Here is a 23828-nt window from a genome sequence, read left to right as displayed (position 1 = left end):
GGTGACTTGGGAAGACAAAATGCCATCGCTCCAAACATCTCCCCCTTCCTTCTTCTTCCCTCAGCTTTATATGCTGAACATTATGTCATATGGTATGGAATACCCCTTTGGTCACTTGGGGTCAGCTGTCCTGGCTGTGTCCCCTCCCAACTTTTTGTGCCCCCCGAGCCTGCTCGCTGGTGGGGCGGGTGAGAGGCAGAAAAGGCCTTGGATCTGTGTAAGCCCTGCTCAGCGTCATCCCTGAACTATCAACACTGTTTCCAGCACAAATCCAAAACATAGGCCCATACTAGCTACTACGAAAAAAATTAACTCTATCTCAGCCAAAACCAGCACAAATACCTTCCTAGCAAGAATTCTCAACCTGTGAGTAAACAAATCTAGAACATGCCACCTTCCCATTAGTGAATCTTGTCCCTAACTGGGATACAAATTCCCAGGAAACCTCAGAATTTCTCATCATCTTTCACTAAGTGCTGGCTGCAGTTCCTGAGTATTCCTTGTTATAAGAGATGAATGGCCAGGGCATCTTTCTTGCGATTGATCCAAGGTACTGCAACATACCTTGGTCCAAAACAGTCAGAATTTGTGGCCTCTGGGAGACACTGGAAAAAAATGTGTCTCCAAAGCATGGAGAAATGGTGTGGGCTAGCTTCCTACACCGCAGGTGGTCAGAAGATAACAAATCTAAATTTGAAAACTTCTGAATTTTGTTTCACACATTGCAGGAGTTCTGGGCATGGTTGTGGTTTATGTGACACTCCAAGTATGCACTGGGGAAGCTGCTGGACTGGGCCTCTCAGTGGGCACTGGTACTCTATCACCTCATTTATGAGTCTTCATGGAGCACTGGTACCAGAAAGGACACCAGTCTGCTCATCCCTTACAGAGAAGAGGCACACATCTACTGCTTGCTTAAAAGAAGAATTTGACGTGAAAACATTAGGTGCTTATAAGCAGCAGTACCTTCAGAATCAAAATTTTGTCCTCAATTGCTAACATTTTGCTCAAGTCTTGTCTTTACACACAAGTTGTTTCATGAATCCCTCTTGGGGTCCCTAATGTTGCAATTCACAGCATAGTCTGGAGACAACACACAATAATGTAGGTACAGAATGGGCAGGGGTAAACAGCAAAGGCAGGAACAATTTCTCACAAAAGGAAAATATAGGCATCAGTTAATGAATGTTTGCAAAATGCTTTCACTCCCTCAGATGATGCTATTATTAAATTGAACAGCTCTGCTTATGCTATAGCTGTGCTGAGAGCTAAATGAAGGAGATGGTTTTCTTTAAACAGTATCTTATTCTTGATTAGCTTGATCGTTATATCATTTTAGATTTAACAAAGTGAGCAGCAGATGGAACACAACAAAGAGAGAACAACAAAAAATGAAACAAAATATGAGATCAAGGAAATGAATCAAAATAGACAAACCCAAAAGTAAATCAAAAGAGCTCATACCAAAATTAAGGCTAAAATAATGACGTATAACATATGTTTGGGAATGACAACAGTTGTGGAAAATACGCAGGGAATTATTTTGGTTTTCCATAGATGCCAATAACGGTCTTGATTTAGAGAATTGTACATCCGAATACATGCTTTCATGCTGTGGTGTTGAGAGTCTCCCCACATTATCAGACATGATAGCAGTTTTGCAAAACTAAAATTAAGTTCAGTAGAGTGGAAACATCAGCCAAGCATGTACCTCAAGACCACATAAATACTATCTGATGGATTTTACTACCCTTTTTGCCATACCTCCCCACTCCCAAACTAATGTCCTGATTTTCAAAATCTTGAATTGCCCAGTTCAACCTCTCATCAACGGGCTTTTCCACCTATTCCTCGACCTTCCTAGAACATCCCATCAAAGGTTTGCCTGGTCTTTCTACAACACCCTTTCTCATATCTTCAGAGTTAACTGCTCCCTCCATCCAACATAAAAAATCATTAGCTCAGATTTGGCATCCATTGAAAAGAGTCAGTGGTAGACCCTCGGCTCTCTTTGTATTTGCATCCACCAATTTGGAAGGGGATATAATTGTTCCAGACCTCACGACCCGAGTAATATTGTGGGGGGGAAATCTCCCAGATCCATTCCTAGCTGAACAAAGACAAATTACATCTAAATAACAGAGAAACTCACAGAAAGTTTGTTTTTAATTTCTTTCTAATAGTAGTCCTTGGCCTGGTGGAGTTTCTTTGGTCCCCATAGAGTTTTACATGGTACACTTTTTGACAGATACTGTGTCAAATTGTATTGCATCCTTTCATGATTTATATTGCACACATTCTATATGGATTTCAGTACGTTTTAGCTATTACTGCTTTCTAAAATTTGTAAGCTGTGAGGTGTTTCTAAAACCCATGTTATGTGTATATTATGCGACTGCAGTTTTGATTTAATCTTTATCATATTGTACTCAACCTGTAGATTTTTTAATTTTTATTATGCTCTTGCCATATTTTAGCCCTTAGAGGTCTGTGTTTTATCTCTCAGTTCATTCAGCTTGAGCATTGCTAGACCTAGGTTCTGCTCTCAACGTGTGCCCGTGTAGGTACAGTCTGAGTCCGTTGAACTGACTCTTACTTATTCAGTAGCTGCCAGATGTAGGTGCCTGTACTGAGCCTTAAATTCCCATAGAACTCACATTATTTGGCTCTAAATAATTTGAAATATGACAAAAACAATAAACATAGTTAAAAAGAAGTCAAAAGAGACAAGAGAATATATTATGGTGGTTTTATCTTCTTCAGCTACAATAAAATATGCTTTTTGTAGATATGTCGTATATCAGATAAAGGGGGATATATTTTCCTGGCATTGTGTTTTTCTGCATTCTTGTATACAGCTTGTGAAGTAAACTTTTCCTAAAATTTAACATGAGTGGTATACAAATGGCAACAAAGGCACTACATTGAACTTGATATAGGTGTCCGTCCATCAGTAGGACTTATGCTTTTCGTTTGTGTCTGAAGGGATCATATTTTCAGAAGAAGAACCCATGTGTGTGCAGTTTCACTGTGTATTATATTTAAATATAACTGAAGATAGAAAAGAGCTGTGTCTACATACAAAAGGCTATGCAGCTGCATAGCTGTCTGTGTGAGCTGTGTGTACAGATGCAGACACACAGCTGTTTTTCCTGAAAACTTGGTCAGGCATATATCGCCAATTTATGAGAAGCTATGCAGCATCCTTTAACACCTCACTGAATAAGTGAAGAAGAAAATTGTGTTCGTTGGTTTCCATTTTAAAATCCATACTTAAGGAACAAGAAGAATGCCAGTACAATTGACCTGGGCAAGTAATTTTTTTTTTTTTTTTTTTTTTTTTGCTTTGGCATCAAGTTAAGGCCTCTTGTCCACTCTTGCCACTGTGCTGGTAGCTCATGTGTTTCCAGGTGCAGTGGAATACTGCGGCTTCTCTCTAATTCTTCCAAAGCCAGGGAAAACCTGCAGTTCTTCCCTGCATTTAGCATATATGTGTCCAATGTACTGTCCTTCTTATGGCATAGTTCTGAAAAGATAAGTTATTTTTAAGGTACATTATGATACAAATGTAACTAACAATTAACCATCAGTTTAGATATTTATTGTTGTAGTCAAGGTTTTCAGTAAAATAAATAACACAACACTGAGTGAGATTACATTTCTTAACAAGGCAGTGGCGTTTTTCAAGCCATCCCCGCACAGATGCTAGGTCATACATGCTGAACATTGGATGAAGTATTAGAATGTCAAGTTGTTGATTTTACGATGTTATTGCTTGTAGTTTTAATTTTCCTTTCTTGTTGTTTGGTGCTAACTAATGAAATTATTTCATTCACTTGAGTAAGATATTTAATGGTGTAAGTGATTAAATGGGCATTTAGCTGACCATGCTGCATGTACAAATACCTGATTTGCAAGTGAACTGTGTAACTAAGAAAATCTCAACTGATGTTACTAATTCTAGGTGAACTGCTACTTCATTTTAAGAAGGCAAATCAGCTGATTGCATTGCATCATCACAATTTAAATTGAAAAAACCCTGTACCATCATTTTTTCCATTTCTTAAATATTTTAACTCCACTTTTCTCATTAGTCATCTCAGATGCCTTGGCATTTTTATTAATGTGGTAGGACTAAACAAGTACTTGAATTTAACCCAATTGTACTATATTTTTCAAAAGACCACCAGTGACACAGGGTATACATATCAAACACAAATTAAGAAAATAAATTAGACTGGCTGACTAATTGCATTGTGTATTTACCAAAGAACTATTCTTCTTGTTTATGATATAATGAGATTTCACAGAATATTTTGTCTGAAAGGCTTGGGGGAAAATGTAAGGAGACATAAGTTTCCATGATTTAGCAGACTTACGGGAAATCTATAGTGAAGCAGGAAATACAATTGTTTTTGTATTAATGATTCTATTTATATGTGTTTAGATTTTTTTTTAAGATGCCTACAAGCATATATCAAGTAAACTAGAGTGAGTTGTCATTAGGGATTTATCTGCTGGAATATTACAGTAATTCAAACTGTGTAAGGAAGGAGGTATTTTTATAAAACATTGTTTACCTTTAAAAGCTCTAAAATTGTCAACATGTCATCATAGGATATCTCCATATTGAACTAGTAACTTTTTGATCAAAATATGTTTTTTTCATTTTTAAACATTAATCCATTGCAGAGAAAATAATTCAGGTTGAAATCAACTTTTGAAATAGTATCTTTTCCAGTTTGGATTTTTTTCATTTGTTTTGGTTCCAACATTTGTGATACTTTTCCCTAATTCAAAATCTTGAAACTCCTTGTGCAGAAAGAGAACTGGTTTCTGTCCAGCTCCATGTATCACGTTCATCAGGCAAAAGATCTGTGTTTAACCTTATCTGTCTAAGTTTGCGTCAAGTGTACTACCCAGGAATTTCTGCTGATTTCTGTTTCAGGAGACAGAAGGGATTAGAAATCTTTCATGAAAGGTATCAGTCCTGAATGGATCTTCCAGTATGATAACAAATTGACTGATTGCTTTTCAACAATTTATTTATTTTAGTTGATGTTTGGCTGCTGTTTCCCAATTCTGTCAACTGTAAACTCATTTCTGTCATCTGAGCTGTTACGTGGCCAAGTCAGGATGTATTAGTAACAAATACAATGGGAGTCTGTGACTTGCACTTAATTCATTATTTACAAAGGTGCAAAATGGATGTTATAGCCTTGGGTAAATGGAAATGCCTACACAGGTTGTGGCCAGAGATGAGCTAAGTTATGACCCGTTAAGGCAAAGGCTGTAAGTATTTCACTCTGTAGGGATGCAAAAGCCCAAATGTCACCTGAAATTACAGTTGTAATAAACATACAAATTCCTTAATTGCATGTGAAAAGGGCCCAGATGCATAAGTTACAGTGGTTTGGGTGCTGTCTGAACTTGAAACACTTTCTGAACACCATTTGCATCTTTATTTACCTTTGCACATAAAGAACTCGGGTGCCTGCTTCTTTACCTGGGTTGTTCTGCCTGGCAGAGGCTTAGTTGCGCATTTTAAATGACTGTAACCACATTCTTTGTAATAATTGTTTTATACAAGGGATTTGACTTCCTAGTCAGCAGCTGTGAAATGCTGAGTGTTTTGGACTGCAGATATGCTATCTGCATTTTTCACCCTGGCACCCTGCTCCCCCTAGCAGCTTGCTGTGGGGCAGACAGCAGCAGAGAGGAGGTCACTTTTAAGACTACAGGGACAATACATGACAGCTTGTTACACTGTGTCAGCTTCTTATCTGTCTGCATGGTAACCGCAAGCAGGCAGTCTCAACTGAATAAAAACTCCTGCTGCACTCGTCTTCCTCCTCCCACAGCTCCTAATGTTTTTCATGGGTTCTAAACTGCAAAAGAAAGAGAAGACCTTCTTAGCACATAGCGTAATGTTTTCCTTTCCTGTGGGTTTGAAGTATCTTCTTGTGAGAATTAAAATGCATTCGGCAGCAGGGTCTCCAAAGACCTGAGAAGCCAGCGACAAGGGGCAGTGTGGTGGCATTAGGAACCCACATGTTAGAGGAACAACAGCTCATAACAATGCACTGACCCTGGGATACAGGAACATTTCTTCGCACAGCATCTGCCACGTGGTCAGAAGGGACTGACCTGCCTGCAGGAGACCTAATCGGGCTTAAAATGGTTGCGTTAGCTGGAAATAGGACAAAAATTTCACTGTGGAGTTTTGCCAGAATGCTTTGCTGGAAACTGTCTGTGATGCCAATCTGTGCAGCAGCCTGAATGAGCAGCCTGAAAGAAACAGAGACACCCTGTAGTGGCCCTTATTGAACTCTGGGGGAACAGGGATGCCAGGTATCGCTGAAGGGTAGAAACCTTAAAGGGTTGGGATAAATCCCAGTCTGGTTATTTCCTCAACCACATGAAAGCTGTGCTTGAGGGAAAAATCACTGCTAGAGAAGATTGATTGTTTTATGCAGGTTTTCCAGAGGAAGAAGTAGCTTTCAAGACCATCAAAATCTATATGAAAGCAAACTGATGTGGAAGCACTGAGCTTTATGATCCAAACCTGTTCCTTCATGCCCAAGATTTTGAGGTGCAGTGCAGGCTGCCAGCGGTTAGCATTTCTTGTCTCCTGCAGGGTACCAAAATGAGGGGAAACATGCTAAATTTTTGTGCAATGTAATGTCAGGGTGGGGGGGAAAAAATTTCTTTTGGAGCTTCAGGATACTGAGTCTAGATGTACAATACCAGGCTAGCTCCATCCAAACCTGCGAAGGAGATGCTTATGGAAGAAAGAAGGATAAAATGGTTCAAAACAAGATAGTTCAATTCTATTGCACGAGTAGTGGAACATCCTGAATCCTATTACCACTATGAAAGTGGTCAGAGCTCCTGTACAAGGAATATTAAAAACTGAAAGTTAAGTCACTTTCTTCAAAATAAGTTTCTAAAATGAATCTCTATTGTTTCAAATGAGCTTTTACTGGAGGATTTTCCAGTAACATTGGTAGTTCTGCAAATAATTCAAATAATTTTCTTGTGGTTCAAATTCTTTTTCAGATGATGAACGGTTTTGATGAGTAGTTTTTTGACCTTTGGTGATTTTTCTATTCTTGCAGTTGGTATTCATTAAGTACTACTTTGAATAGAGAATGCTACCCAGGAATTGCAGTTAGACTCTGCTTCTAGTCTGAAGAATGGGGACAAGAACATTCAGTTAGTGTGGTGCTGGATTGATTTAAAGAAGGGTGCTGCTTTTCTAAATTCACTTGCATTTATCTTCTTCGTGACATTTTAATCCACAAAATTTTACTTTTTCACCCAAATGAAGAGGATTGATCTGTGTATTTTTCTTCATTTAATCATTCTTTTATTGGAGATTAGCTATCACAAAAATACAAATATATCAGAAAGGGGGAGACGCTTCAGTGACATTTCATTTAAATTTGACTCATTGTTGAGACTGCCACTTGGCTATGACAGATCTAAGTTTTTGAGGAACCTGAAGTGTTTTCATATCATTTTTGTATATGACCTTCACTGGTGATACCCTTAAAAGAGTGTCCATTGCTATTTCCAACACTTAGCTGTCATAAAATAAATGAGAAGCTAGCATAAAAAAAAAAAATATTGGTTCCTTACCTTTCAAAGGTCTGCTTTGCTGAGTTATTTTTGTCTGTTGTTTTTTTCTCATATTTCTCTTCCATCTGAAATTAATGTTAGCTGTAAGAAACCTGTGGTTCAGCTGCATGTCAGCAATCAGTGTGATCTGCTGCCTTTTAAAAGCTGTGCTGTGATTACCTGGAGAAGCAGCTGGCTCTGTTCTCCCAACCACCTTTGATCGGCCTCCACTCTGGTTTGCTCTGCTTGTTACTTTCTTTCTTGTAAGTTACAAGATGCATTTAATTACAATGGCAAAATGTGAATGCAGTGAGCACTGGAAAAATTCTAACTTGAAGCTGCCCTCTCATTACAAAGTTCTCATACCTGAATAATTCCTCTAATACTGGATGAATTATTCACAGTCTGCCCAGGGTAACAAGTGAATGTGTGATCATGAGGCTTTTTCTCAAGAAGTTGGTGGCAGGTTGCATATGAGGAATTAATGCTTTTCCTGATGAAGTTTTATCTGGAGCAAATGGACATGCCATTGAAGCTGATATGACAATGTAATGAAATAGAGACTTCACACTGAAGAGGAGATGAGGCTGGCATTTCTAACCTCTCCTTTCGTCCCCTAAGCTCCTCGATGTTTCATTTCCTGCTGCTGTTCTCTGCTGGGCAGTAGCTCAATAACACTTTTAGAAATGATTCTGCAATTTTCTGTTTGAATAAGTACGAAGAATAAGTTTCAATGTTTGTCACAGTGTGCCCCTTAAGTTTAAACAGCTTTCTACAGACCCTGCAAAATGACATCATAAAGGGGGGGGGGGGGGGGGGGGGGGGGTTGTTGTTGTCAGTAGTAGTAGTAGTATTTAAGTAGTATTTAATTAACTGCATGTTTTGATGACTGAATAGAGTTCTATGTATATAGGAATTTTTATTCTGTGCTCTAACACCAACATGGGAGTCCAACTCCTGTGCAAAGAACACTGCAAAGAGCTGTTGGTCAAATTTGTATTCTGCATCCCCAACTGCATGACTGTATTTCACTCTTAGGTTATGCAAATCAGCCACATGTGCAAGCCTGCAAGGGAGTGTGGGGCAAGAAGCTCCAAAATTGTACTTTGGAAGTACAGAAAGTTCGGTTTCAAGAGAACTGTAAATTAGGTTTTATTCAACAACGATGAAATGTGAGATTTTATTTCACTGGGATCCATATAGAAGTTAGTCACAATTGTGCCCTTTGTGAACAAAACCAAGACTTGAAACTTTTGTCCCTGGAGGAAAACAAATTAGGAAATGAAAATTTCTCTCAAGGTAGATCTGACTTCTGCTTAAGTCCAATAAACAGTAATTTCATTGGCTTCTTGCAAGAGCATTATGGAGATCAATGTGTCTCCATTCCCTTCTGCTGAACAAAACCCAGTGTTGTAAATGCCATCAGGCTGTTTGGCAATATCTGACAACTCGAAAATCTAGATTTAAGCTTCCACCACGAATTTTATCTTTGCCTTTTCCCATTTCAGAGTACAATATCCACATTATGTCTATTGGCTCTCACTCAGATATTTGCAAATGTTTGTTCGGTTTTGTTCCCTCTTCTTCATTCCTCATGTAATAGCAGCCTTGACGAGGCAGTTTTGTGGAATGGAGTACAGCCCTCTGCAGGCTGCAGCTAATGCATTCTTGCTGAATATGCAAAGATTATGTCAAAAATTTCATTTCTGAAATGTATTTGTAAATGCCAAAGTCTCACATCCACACTGATAAGCACGTGGCAAGCAGCATCAGATGGTGTTTTCCCTCTGTGTAGTCAGTGCAGTGCAGTGGTCCTTATTGGAGAACATGACCCTGAAAGTGCTGTGTGGAGCAGTGCCCTTGATTGGGTTTAGGTCCGAGCTGGAGTCACTGCTGCTGTGCTGTGGAATTCTGTTTCTGTTCATGTGTTCTTGGCTAAAATACAGCTGACAACTTCATAGGCGGGGAAAGGTGTACGGCACTCGGAGGGAAAGGATGGTGCCTGACTCATAATGAAAATCAGTAGAAAAAGCATCACCACTGCGCCACTGGGCTGTAGGCACAGGGTATTCAGAAAATGTACTTCATCACCATTATCTAATTTTCAGATTTTTTTCCAGGAAATTAATATCATCTTAATCAGTTGAAACTTAATATTTCCCTGGCCTTAAAAGTTGTATTGTTTTTAGAACAGGTAACGTATTTTATATATGATGAAATATTTATAAGAGGTCTGCAGGAAAAATAACTGCCAGTTCTGTTTAAAGTGCAGATTACTGTGTACATTTTTCCTTTCATGAGGATTCTTTGTATTTCTTTTTAAAAGGAATTTAATTTACCGAAAAGATATTGTCCAAGAATTCAAGTATGAAAAATTGCAGTACTTTGTTGTTTACTTACAATTACTTTTTTCTGAAATTTATAATTTTCTAGACTAGAAACGTGCGTTTAGCATGCTAGAATTGTACACACATACATTATTCAGCCTACTCTGCTTGAACAGGTTAGCTGTAAGAAGAAATACTATCCACTTGATGGCATGAAGTATGTGCATATGCAACAGCGAAATAGCTTTAAATGCTTTCCTCGTATGAGTCGACTGGTTTTAGACAAATTTTAACTAATATCTACAGGCAGGGCTTCAACAAATAAAAATCTTGTAAATATGCAGTGATAGAAAATAGAAATATAACAGACTTATAGAAACAGTTTTACCACCTATGTGCTGATGGCCCCTATTCTGTGTAATAACTCTTTTTACAGTAACTCCTTTGGAATTTCTCACAAAACTCTGAAGTCAAGTCACAAATTTCTGTCTGGTACCATACCTCCCAGCTTCACTTCAGGACCAGTGTAGTGCATGAGTTCAAAATACCCTGAAGAACAACTAATAGGTTCAATTTTGCCTGTAATTCCACCCACCACCACTACCACCACCACCACCACCCCTAAGTAATACTCATAAGATACCCCAAAAATCTTTTTAGCCTCTGCCTTGCTGACAGGCAGGATGCCACGGGGAAGGAGACTGAAGTGTCAGTTCTCCGTGCCCTGGCAGACTGGAAAGCTGGGGTTGCTGCTGAATGATAATACACTGCCCTCCTGCAAACACTTCCCTGGTGATCCTGGGCTGTGCAGTCGTGTGTGAACAGCATTCAGATTTGCCACCATCCCGAGATGTTATCATCGCACTACAAAATGCCAATATAACGTTGTGGAAATACACATTCAGGGATGCGATCTTATGCAAGTATTGGGTTTATATATGTTACAAAGAACTGTTTCTTTTTCCAAGGAGATTTTGCTCATAACTGACTGACTGTAAGCTCCTTAACTTTCTCATAATGCAGAGCTGGATTTTTTGCTGTTGGTTTTGAGGCCCAAAGTGGAAGTCTTCAGCATAGCTATTGGAAAGCTACAAAATGTGTGTTTCTCATAGTAAGAGGGACAAAGAGAGAAGGATATATGTTTTTAATTGAAATTTTGTTCTGAAATTCCCTTCTCCTTTCCAACAGAGCATCATCCTCCCTTTTCATAGTATAGCTACCCCTTATTTGTAGGTGCAAATCTGTAAAATATCAGCAGTGTTCCAGATATGTTATACTTTAGCAAAATTTTATTCTTAGAACTTCATGCTAAAACCAGTCTTATGATGTGTGAAAGATCCATGGGCAGACAATTTAGGCTCTGAATCTCATAAGAGGGGTGTGCTTCAAGGGGAATCATATGCCTGATCTGCCAGAAAACTGATTTTCTCTTAGAGAAACAGGTGTTTTTCTTGTATATAAAAATTAAGAATTGGAGACAGTTCAAAAGTGGTGTCACTGCTAATGAGGACTGAACTGATGGATTTGCAAGGAAAGATTAAAGAAAGCTATATCCAGTATATATACTAGTAACAGAAAGGTTCATTGAGAATGGAAAGGTGTCAGCCCCAAAGTGAGAGTATTTAGAACTGCAAAAGGAGAAATAACTAGGAATGACAGAAGAAAGTGCTCCTTTAAAAAAAAAAAAAAAAAAAAAAGTAGTAAAAATAAATACATTGAATAGCAGTTAAAACTGTTTGGCTGAGGAATAGTTTCATAAAGAGAGCGATCGCAAGCACGACAGTTCCAACTTAGCTTTGTGCCATGGATTTGAATTCCCTAGATTTGTAAATGGATAGGGGGGAAATGCTAAAAAGGATGTATTTTATTGCATGTGATCTTCTTGAAGGTAGGTGGATGGATGATCCCTTCTGGATCTTCCATCTCTCCTGCCCTGTGCACTTATCTATGTGCACAGGAGGCTCACTGTGATCTTATCTATGAAACACAGTATCTTTGTGGGAACCTGAACTGTGATATTACCAGGTCTGCTTTAACGATCTTATATATACTGCTTCATCACAGATATTATTGACAGTAGGTGCTCTATCCACTTTTATATATTCTCACTGTGAGTTGTTTTACCAGGAGGCAGCCAAATCAAGAGTACATTTCCTGACCAGCTGAGCAGCTGGTAAGTCTCTTTACAAGCACTTAAGTGAATTCAATGCACTAGGACGTTAAAAGGCTGGGTTAGGACTAAAGTGGGTGTTAAAATAGAACCCTCTGCTCATCATCACCTCAAAGGTTATCTCCCCACATGTAAAATAATTCAGCTTTTGAACACCGCTTTTCCTTAATTCCTTTGTTTGGAAAGTCCACCTGATCCTTTTCAGGATTCATTTCTCCCCTTCTGATCTGCTTTTGTCTTCTATTTCTCTCCCTTACTGTCTGCACATCATGATTCTTTCTCAGGCTGAGTCATAAGCCTTTTAAACGCTCCCAGGAAGGGTTTTTTCCCTCAATCATGCTATCTATTTCTTAGCCAAGTGGTGCCTGTAGGAAGATCAGAATAACCCAAGCTAGGAAGAGCTCTGTGAGTTGCAGTGCCTGTAAGACAAACAAAGGAGTTGTATTGTTTGTTAACATGGCCATTTAGATAGACTTAAACCTCCACTGGGAGGCAAAAAAATTGCATTTTTTACTATTTTCAGAGCCTGACCCAGTCCTGCATTTGTGTGTGTATGTGTGTGTGTCTTTTGAAAAGAATTTTCTTTATCCTGCCAATCATGTATAGTCCACAGATAATATGGTTCCCTTTCTGATCCAAAACCTGCACAAATCCTCCCGGTACCATGCCTATGAATGTAAATAGGAAATATTCCTTTTCCAGACCGGCAGTGAAAAGGAATGTGTCCCAAATGCAATTGTTCCTTGTGCACTACATCTTGTGAGCAAGCAGCCGGTGTGGCTTGCTTCAGTAACTTTGATATGTAAACACTTTTCAAAAACATAATCTACATTGTCAAAGCCTAATCTAAATGATGCACTGACATCACTTATTTTGACATGCTGACTTGGTTTTGAATTCTCTCTGGATTGCCTGGCCCCAGATGGCCTTTTTGCGTTTTGTTTACTTTTCACTTCACTGTCACATATTTATTCCCATTAGATATACAAAGTCAATGGGTTCAGCCTAGTTTTGCAGCTTAGTTGACTAATATGGCATAGGGAAAGCGCAGACTGAAGCCAAGCAGAAGGTCAGGAAAAAAGCAATGTGATTCTTCAGGTATGACATAGAGACCAACAAAACAGAAAACTGGTAAAAGATCTGGTAGAGCAGCTAGAGATTATTATTTTTTTCAGAAAAACATGATTTGACTGGAAAGTAGAAATTCACTGAAACAGAGAAGGATTAGTTTAGACTGAATTTCTGTTTTTAAAAGCTTGCTTCTGAACAAATGCTGAAATTTTGTATACATCCCAGATATTCAAATGAAAAGAAAAATCCGGATTTGTTTCACATGTGAATGAATAATAAAATGTTACTCTAATAGCTCTTCAATGTAATTGGTTGTTTTGGATTTATCTTAGTCAAATAGTTCAAATGGCTTACACGATCTTGCTATATGAAAGTCTTTGAAGATACGTGAAAGCCCTTTATACTGGAAAAATAATCCCAAAAAGTTTGCATGAACTTGCTCATAATTGTGCACAGAGCCCAAAGGAAAAATAGGTGTTGGTGACGCCTATGGCAGCCTGGATCATGACTGAAACATGGACTGTCTTAACAGTGGTCTTCCATCTGGGTAGCCATGCCTACCCTCCCACACTTCTCCCAGTGTGAACACCTACCTTCCCTCTAACTGGCTGGTTTTATGGCTCAAGCAAAAAGCTTAGTGGGAAGTTTGGGGTGGAATTTAGCATTGCTGGAGGGAGCCTGATGTTTCCCTTGTTCCCTAGAAAGGAAAGGTTTCCTGCATGTTGCTGTTTCGCTGACATGTTGTTTTCAGATCACATTTCTTTCCTTTCTGCTGAGGCGCTCAGGCAAAGCACTGCACGGCACCAGTCACGGTGCGCTTTTTGTGCTGGCAGCTGCTGGGCACCCATACTTCACTTTTTTTGAAGAACAGGCTGCTGAAACCGCCACATTTTTAGGAGCACCAACTTCCTTTCGGACTTGACAGTCAGTAGTTTGAGCTCTTCCTCTGTTTACTGCAGGTGAAATATGGGAACTACGCCTTTGTATGGGATGCAGCGGTACTGGACTATGTGGCCATCAACGACGCAGACTGCTCTTTTTACACCGTTGGGAACACTGTTGCAGACAGAGGATATGGGATCGCACTGCAGCACGGCAGCCCCTACCGAGACGTTTTCTCACAAAGGTAAGGGTTTGGAGAAGGAGGAGCAGGTCCCAAGGGAAAGTTTCTCTCAGCTCTGGATCCTTCTTTTAATTTAATTTTCTGCAAAGGGAAAACATCTTGGGCTTGCAAACCACTTCATTTCTTACATGGGGATTCATTTCCTTGAAGACATAGGATTATTCACTTTTCTAGAAACTGCATTAAGAATACTTTGGTTTGCTCTTATTTTAATTGTTCCTGTTTCTTTTGGAAGCATTAATGAGAGAGGCTGAACTTCCTTAGCAGGAAAATGAGGAAAAAGTTGATTCATTTGCTATATAGAGGGACAGCATAACCCAACCCTTCCTGTCACAGAACACTTTTCTTAAAGAGAAAAAAGTAAGCTTGGGCACTGATGGGAAAACTGAAGGTGATGAACAAGAACATTTGATGTTTCAGTGAAAAGACCATTATTAGTACCAAAAAGCTTAGATGCTTATCCCAGTACTGATCCATCTCTTGGGCTACAAAAGTGAGATGCTTCTGATACTGCATTTCTACCAGGAGCAAAAATATTAAAATAATTGTATGCACTGTGCCTTGGTAGTATTTGTGCTTCATTTAGTATTGATTCCTTGATCAGGATGTGTGTGAAAAGTAAAAACCAACAAAATATTGTAGAAGTGTAATATCTGCAGTCTGGCTTTTAGGAGAAGATGAGTGCTAAGCTCATGATCCTTTTTCATTCTGAACCTATTCTGTAAACCCAGTTTCTAATGGTTTGTGTTAGATGCATGTAACAAAACTTTACAGATGCTGTGATGTAATTTCTTTTCTGTGGTTGCCATAATGAATGTGAACCATTATGTCATATAAATATGCTTCATTCAGGCTCTTGCCTTTGCCTTCAGCCATAGAATGAGGTGGGGGGGAAGTAGTCAATCAGTAACAATAAGCAGATTCAGAGGAATCACTGTCTGCTCACACATACTGCAGGAACAAAGAAAGCCTGAATTCTTTGAATCTGTTCTGTGTTGGGAGTGATTTGGCTGAATTTTGTGCTGACACAGTAGTAATGTAATACAAAAGTTCACAGGATCAATGAAAAATTTAATTTGAATGAAACGTATATATGTTTTATCTATTACAATTAGCATTATAGGCAATTATATACTGAATACTTTCATATTCCAGCCATGACCAGGATGGCTCTGCTAAAAGTCTCTGGCTCTGTAGTGTTCGGGGTCTCCATGCAAAACAGAGGAGTAAAATTTCTTCCTGTAATCTTTCTAAGGAATGCTTCCAGCTGTTGCAGATCTCAGGTGCTAGTCAAGGTGTTGTCATCCTATTCAGACCATTGCCCATGTAAGCTTGAGTACAAAAATTTGAAGACACAGGGGAGTTTCATAGGCTGTGTCTTTATTATGAAATACAGTGAACCTGCCAAATGGCATGGCATGGCTCATGACCACAAAGTCGAGCATTTCTCATCCCCGCTGCCACTGCGCTCCAACTCAGGGTGGATGTATCCAAACTGCCCCTTAAGAACTGCTTCTGACATCATTTATATACTTGTTACAGTTCTTGATACATGGGGGAACTGGTCGCGGCTGGGTCTGGTGAGCGATGATGTTCTTGGTTGTATTCAGTACTCAGCATCCGGAGAGGCTAGGTTACATCTTCTCCTGACACACTGCCTTGAGCGACTTCTGGACTGTTCAGAACAGACTTGGTCTGTTCAGGCCTGACATTTCCAAGTACAATTTTATTTCGTAACAAATTTTCAGCATTTCAGTGTATTCTTATATCTTGAAGCTGTAGGAAAGCAGAAAGAAGCATTAAAAATTTCCACATATATAGCTCTTTTTATCTAAGGATCTTTGAATCAGTATTTAAATATTAGCATTTCTCAGTGGAAAGTAAATGTCATTTCTATTTAATGCATAGGGAATCCATAGCATAAGGAGACTTAAATGAATTCCCAAGGTCAGATGTTTTCCCTTGATAGAAACAGGGATCGTAGGCACTCAGAATTCTTCCTTTTCCATTTCCTACTATAGTTATCAGAGGGGATGAAAAAAGGGATTATTTGTGAGATACTGGGCCACAGGAGAGTCTGGATGGATACGCAAAACTTGGCACTGATGAGAAAGTTACTCATTACATTATCAAGAGTAATGGTTGAACAGAGAAACTGGAATTTGCTTGGAGTGATGCTACCTACTGATATATATTATGAAAATGTGTGTGCTGCCCCTTAAATTTTCGTTTCTGTTTTATGAAAGCATATTATATTGCACTTGTAATTATGTCCATAAATATAAATTTACAGTTTGAAGCTGTGAAACACCATATAAGAAACAAACACATGAAAGATGCTTACAACGTAGCTTACAAGGTTTTGTTCTAAAAACCCTTCAGTGCTGTTCCATATGATTACTTCCATGTGGTTTTCACAAATCATTCTTACATTTCTTCCTAATGAAAAGGCTGAACAACCTTCAGCTGCTGCAGCCTGTATGCTAAATAGAGAGGGAAATAGATTCCACTGTATAGGATTAGCAAATGTTCACATGAATATTTCACATTCTTTAATGCAGTAGGGAACTAGTTTGAAATATATTGGCATTTCTTGATCTTTCCCAAAATAAATATATTTATGTGGAAATACAGGGCTTCTCTTTTATGAAATTTCATATAAACCCATAAGCTGCACAGTGTTAAATCCCTAGGGTGCAGCTGTAAAAGGTCTGGCAAGCTTACAGCAGATTTTGGTCTCAGTGCAGGAAGCACAGGCATGAGTTTAAGGCTTTTCATTACCTTTTCTGAACATTCAGGCGATTCCCAGAGAAACAGGAACAGAGATAGAGAGGCGTAAACACCCACCCCTTCTGCCCAGTGCTAAGGGGCATGAGTTGCAGTCAAGATAACACTGTGGTAAAGTTTAGGCATTTGGGATTTCTGCTGTGTTGTTTTTCAGGGGATTAACCCATGCAAAATACTGTGGCCTTTGGCGACTGCAATGATACTCACCTGCTCTGTTAAGTATTCCAGTCTCTACAGGAGTTTACCCATCAGTTAGGCTACATAAGAAAGGTATTAAACCTGTGATCAGTTTGAAATGCTGACTGAGGTGTCATCAAAACACACCCAAGGCCTTGCAAAAATTAAGTTCCCTGATGCAATTTCCTCCCATAAGTGATCATGGTGTTGTGCCCCTTTATACCACAGGCAGTTTGTGAGGTGCTAAAAAGAAGCCTGAAACAACCGAGAACACTGTAAGAACCAAAGCCATGGTGATGGGCCTAGTGGCCATGTACCTGTGTTTGGGATGTGGGAGCACAGCTGATGACCACCTGGTTACCTAGTACCCACCACACTGACGAAGCACACAAGCTGCAGTGCCCTGAGCGTGCTGCAGAGCTGGTGCTGACAGCTGCCCTGCTCCCAGCCTCAAACCGCTGCTACCAGCTAGCGCCTGGGGATTTGCATGGAATGCAGTCCTACCAGAACAGAATGAGCCTCCAGTTACCAAGGAACTAGGTGAAAATACTTATATTAGGCTACAGCTAAATTAACAGAAAAGGCTCAATATATACTCGATTTTAAATTATTGCAATGAAGCAAGTTTCAAAAGGGAATGTGCTGCCATTGAGGTACACTTGCTTGCATGGGTTCATATTGTGTTTATAATTTTACAAGTGTAAGGTGATGCCTATACTCTTTAGAGAGAAGAGTGAGTGCTCCCACATATTTGAACTGATGGAATTTAAGATCAGAATTATTCTTACAAATGCAAGTTCAGGTATAGTGAGATATTAGTAGAGAGTGCGGCAAAAGGCACATAATTTAGAAACTCCATGTACATTTGCTGGGCTTTTAGAAAGTTAATTCCAGACACAACACAGAAAATGAAACACTGTTCAGGGTTATTCTTTCCAGACTCAAGGAAATCTAACATTTTGGGGATGAACAAAATGTTTTTGATGAGAAATGTTATACCATTCAAAGTGCAATATCAATATGTCTTCAAAAATACATTTTGCATGGGTACAGTTTAGTGAATGAGAAGGGTAACCAACTGAAATCACCGCAAAGAAACTGGTCTTTGAGAGCTTTCTTTTTCACATGCAGAAAATCTCTTCTAGGCCAGAACAAAGACATGAGGAGCAGTGAGAGGTCTGACTGCAGAATGAGATTGGCTTTTTGCTGTATTGGGATCGTAAAGTAGGCAGCTGGGGTCCCACTCCGTGGCTGTGACCACTCTCTGCCTAACACTGTCTCTGAAAGCAGCTGCTTCAAGTCCATCCTGAAAATAGGTGTGTGGCTGTAGAGCAAATAATATAGAAAATAATCTGGGTAACATTTGAACGATGGACCTGTCACAGCATCCCAATGACTTCATTCACGTGTTGCAGACCTTAACAAACACATCTGGCCATGCATTAGGCAGCCACTTGATGTGCTGAGGTAGATTGCTGACCCCTTTTCTTTGCCACTAAGACAACCTTTTGAGCAGCAGCAGCAGCATCCAGGTAGCACGTCAATTTTACATATATATATATATATACATTTTTCTTTCAAGGTAATGACGGATGATTTAATAATAGGAGCTGCCAAATTTCCTAGGAGAGTTTGAAGAGGATGTGTCATTCGGTTCATGAGGGACTGTGTGCTGACACTAAATTTGACACCTGTTAAGAAGTCTTTTCATCCCTAAACTTTAAAACTTCCATTGCACCCCTGGGAGGTATAAATATAATTGCAAACTCCTTTCTGTGTATTTCATAGGATGTCTCTGCTTCCTACAGTGCAGCAGCAATGGCTCAGGCTCTGTGCTGGCGGCTGGCTTTTTGTGGGGGTCAAGGAGAGGGTGGCAGCAAAGCGCTCGGATCCCACTCACATCCCTGCTTCCTCTGCTGGCTCGCTCTCTTCTGCACTATTGTTGTGGCCACCCAGCGTGCTGGAGGCAGAGGGAGAGGAAACACCAATTTCATACTCGTCAGAGGCTAGCAGCCAGCTTTTTACTGAAGTAACTAGAAGCTGTCAACACCAGTACCACTGAAAAATCAAGCCGTAGCTGTTTTGCATTTCTTATGTCCCAAGAGCATCCATGTGCATTCTGCCCCAAAGACTCAACTCTTAGATAAAAGGAAGCAGTTGCAATAGGAAAAAAGAAAGAAAAGAAAAAAAAAAAGAAAAAAAAAGGCAAGATTTCCCTGAGTCCACAGTGTGGGACTCTTGCTTGTTGTTCATCAGCTGTATCCCTGAATGGCACTCACCCCGGCCAAGAACAAGCTTACAGATACCTAAAGTTGTCTGTGTGTCAAAAGAAGATGCAGCAGCTGCACACCTCTTAGTGTGTAGTGTCTCATCTGTGAGAGGTGGGGTATGAGATGGTATAATGTATGGAAGGTACAACTACCACATAGCTTCTGCAGAAACCTCAGATTGAATCAGTTGCAATTAATTAGGGGTTTTGTGCTTTGCAGATGTATGCAGTTGTATCTAGCTGCAAAACTTTTATGCTTTTATTTATTCTTGCACTAGCTGATTGTGGGGTCATTTAAGGCTACTTATATGTTTATTGATAGAGCACCATTATTTGTCCATTTATGTTTTATCTAATCTTAGCTAGTAGTATGTTGGTAAGTAAATCTATGTCTTGCTCTGACCACAAATGTTGCAACATGACAGTCTGCAGCATAGTAAATGCAAAGAAACGTAGCACTTCTGGGTAATGACAGAAAATGGAATATTATTCTATTTCAACTTCTGAAAAAAGGTTGGTTGTTTTTTTTTATATGCTAAACATGAATTAATCACTCCTTTCCATCTTTCTAGTCCTTTTCTTTAAAATAATAATCATCGTGTTATAGTTTTGGAAATTACAGAAAGAATAGATGTTACAAAAATAGTGGTCTTTCCATACATGAACTTGGCTGAGGGTTAAATTGATAAATCATAGAGGTCGCAAAGAATTTGTGTGGCTGCTAGGGAAGCCAATCATTCCTTTCTGTCCTGGGAGGGCAAGAAATGGACAGTTACAACGATTCCCTCGTGGCAAGCCCGAAGACACATCACTGGCAGCAAGTGTTGCACTTTCAGATGACCAAGATTTGGAAGGAGAGAGCCACCGCGTAGCGTTTCAGACTCCCCCTTAGCAAATCATTAGAAATGTGCTTTAAAGAAATGGTATGGATTTTCTCTCATCCTTTTTTTATCTCATCAGTGAAACCCTGAGTTTTAGAAAGTTCCTGCCCTGAGTCATAAATATGTGCTTTTCCTGTCTCCTTACTATTAATTCTCTCGCTTTAGATTTTGTTCTGTGTCTTGGAGGTCACTAATTGTTCAAAGACTCCAGTGCAAGGAAAATTATTTCCTTCCTAACTGCCTTGATTTCTTTCTCTGAGTCCTTGGGACTGTGTACCCTTTCCTTTGAGGAGATCTATTTTTTCTTCATGAAATTCCAAGAGCGTGTCCCTTACTCTCTGATTTATCTTTTACCAGCTATGAAGACAATAAAAGTTTTGGGTTACATCCTAACACTGCAGAGGACGACGATAATGATCTAATTAGATTTTTCATCAGTAAATACAGCAATCATTTGCAGAACATTGAATGCCTTAGTAAGAGCTCAGCTTTGCATTGCCTTGGTTATTTGCTTCGAATTGAAATAGTATTCTGAGCTGCATATATAACATTCTGAAAAATATAGTAGAGAAATTAGTAAAATCCCCACCAAAAGAACTTTTTTCTAATTATTGCAGATAATTAGAAAACTCTACAAATTGGGAGAATCATTGGACTTGAAGCAAGTTTATGCATTTAAATAGAAAACTAGTTCTTAGAACCTGCCCTTAGATCATGTCACAAGTTCATATAACTGAAATTAGATAAGTGAGAGGAAAAAAAATCCAAAATACTGGATTTCTGAGCAATCTAACATGAGAATCCAGTCTTAATTGATTCAGATATAGTCACTGTTAATAAAAGCCTTAACTTCAGAGAGGCACATAATAACAAGATCATTTCTCAGATAACCAGGACACTAAATAAAAACCCCTGTAGTAATACACCAATGTAATATTTCTTGACCATCCAAACTAACACAGCCTATCCTTATTTTTTTCTGTCTACATTAGACTCATAAGGATGAAACTGGGAATTGCACCAGGCCCTAAGTCTCAAAACATGTACACCTTCCTTTTTCCTGACCCAGGTCATCCAAAATAAACTACAACTGGCCTTCATGCCGGGAAACTCACCTCATGGAAGCGCTGCTCTGCCAGGCAGCCACCTGCCCTGACAGGGTGGTCGCATTCTGCACAGCTCACTCCTGGGCCACCAAATCCAGGATGAAGTCCTGTAATCTAAAAGAAAACATGTAGCTTCATTCTGATTTTAAAAAATGGCATCCGTTACTTCATAGAAAGCCCTAGCAGAAGGCTTTTGTCCCACCACTATTCTCTCTTCTTTTTTCTGCCAAGCCCACGACCATCTGATCCAAGCCAACAGTGTCCTGTAATCCTGTATAAGCACATCGCTAATAGCTTTCCCCAAGGATCAGACTGATCTGACATTGTCCCTTTGCATCCTATCCACTAACTGCCTAATGCAGAGCTGCAGGTTTTGAAGATCCTGCACTGTCATCAGAAGTGCTTCCTGGCTTTGTTATCCATTTGCATCTCACTTGCTAGCAGGGATTTCTGGCTGTAGGACTGCAGAGAAACTGTGGTTCCTACACATCGCATTGCAAGAGCAGGAAAAATAGTTCTATTGATTCCTGATGGTGTGTATCTGGTGCTTGCAGGTCTCACAGTAAATTCATGATTAGAAGTTGAAAGAGATGGAGACACCTACAGAAACACAGACTTTAGCAACTTTTTAGTCTATTGGCAGGTCTGAAGTTTATAACATGCACATAAATGAAAATTAATTAATGAAAACTTATAAAGGCAGCAAGCAGATTAGTGGGCTTTTTAAATATATCATAATATTAATTGATGGGGTAAGTTAAAGGAGCCTGAAGTAGCAGCACTGAGATGAAGCACGAGAAAGAAAATCGTAAGGGAAAGGCACTAGATCTTCTGGCATTCACACAGCATAGAGCTATGAGAATCAGCGAGCTGCCTGCTGGCTTCAGCACCTCTGAATCCAAATGATGCTGTGATGAAGGAATTGCTGCACACTGGAGAAGAGGTGCCCTGACTAAGCTTCATGTCTTCTCTTTTTCCTAATCAATGCCTAATTTCGAAAAGGGCGCTGCATTCAAAGTTTCAGAAAGGCAAGTAATTCCCCGTCATTACTGATGAACCACCCCAAAGAAAACAGTCTAATTGTAACACGTTAAATTGCCAGTAGATATCACTTTGCAAGCTACTTTCCATTCACTTCTGTAGCCTTAGGCACTTCAGACTTGGCGTGTAAAATGACCAGATACTACCCAGTGACATGTGTGCAGCAGTCAGTGGAAGCAGTGTTCCTCTTCCAACTATATGGAAGCAACATTTATTGTAAGCTGAGTGGTTTGTGTGTTTTAAAGTTTTATAGAGTAAGTGCATGGCTGCAGAACGTGAAACTGCTTGGTTATAAGTCTGATGACAGTAAAGCTAAAAGAAGTTTCAGCGAGTGGCTTCCCTCCAAGAATTTTCCTTTTCATTTATTCCTGAAGAAGAGATTAGGTTTACAGTTAATGTACACTTTCGTGTAGTACATTTTTTGTTTTCTGGCTGCCTTCTCTTACATTTGTGTGCGTCAGTCTTGAGAGGAACAAGTTTAACTACCCCACCGAGTCAGGCAGCAGCATTGCCTTTAAAGTGGGGTGGAAAATGAGTGCAAAGCTTTCCCTGGAAATAGGAAGGATCCAGTCATGTAGCTGTCTTGATGACAGAACCATAACAACCACAAATAAGGGTTTAGCTCACCTATCCCATACCAGCACTATCTGCCAGAGGTTCCTGGCTCTTGACCTACGTTGTTCAAAACACTGGTCAACCTATTTCAGTTAAAATGAGCGAGAGTGGCAAAACAGGAGAGAACAATAAATCTTTCCTAACCCGTTTTGTTGGCTTAAAAGGTAATTAACCTTTAGCTGGACCATAAAACTAGTCTTCAGCTGGCCCTGTTTTCCAGATAAAAATGAAAGGCTTCTGCCTGAAAATAGAGCTTCTTTTCAAAACTGAAATGTGCTCTGGTAAATAGTTAACTTGATAGTATGACAACTAGAGGGATTCATCCACACCTGAGCTAAGAATTTTGCTTCTACCCGTGGAACTGCTGCAACAGGGGCTACCTCAGCCTGCAGAGATTTCCCCTGCCATAAAACATCTGTCTGCTGTTTGTCACCAATCCTTGAGTTGTCGGTAGGCAAAGAAAGGTGCTAGCCTTGCTTGATGACTTCCGTCAAGTTCAGAGGTAAAGAAAGGAAAAAAGGCTTTGTAGAAAGTCTCCAGAATGTAGAGCCAAGGAAGAATGGTAGCAGCATTTGTAGCAGAGGTGTCTTCCCTTGCTGAGATAGAATGTGAGGAAGAAGAAAGCTGGTTGCATGGACAGA

At 39.6% G+C, this 23828-nt stretch overlaps 1 protein-coding gene across 1 annotated transcript in view; it reads left to right on the top strand.

Annotated features, from left to right (window-relative positions):
* Positions 1–23828, top strand: part of GRID2 (glutamate ionotropic receptor delta type subunit 2) — a 730229-nt gene that overhangs the window by 643631 nt on the left and 62770 nt on the right. Inside the window, exon 14 of the mRNA XM_005232525.3 lies at positions 14148–14314. Within this exon, the coding sequence (XP_005232582.2) occupies positions 14148–14314 (167 nt within the window). The remainder of the gene's footprint in view (positions 1–14147; positions 14315–23828) is intronic.

This window comes from Falco peregrinus, chromosome 2 (genome assembly GCF_023634155.1).
Source record: "Falco peregrinus isolate bFalPer1 chromosome 2, bFalPer1.pri, whole genome shotgun sequence".
Lineage (NCBI taxonomy): Eukaryota > Metazoa > Chordata > Aves > Falconiformes > Falconidae > Falco > Falco peregrinus.
This window is presented reverse-complemented; position numbering and strand designations above follow the sequence as displayed.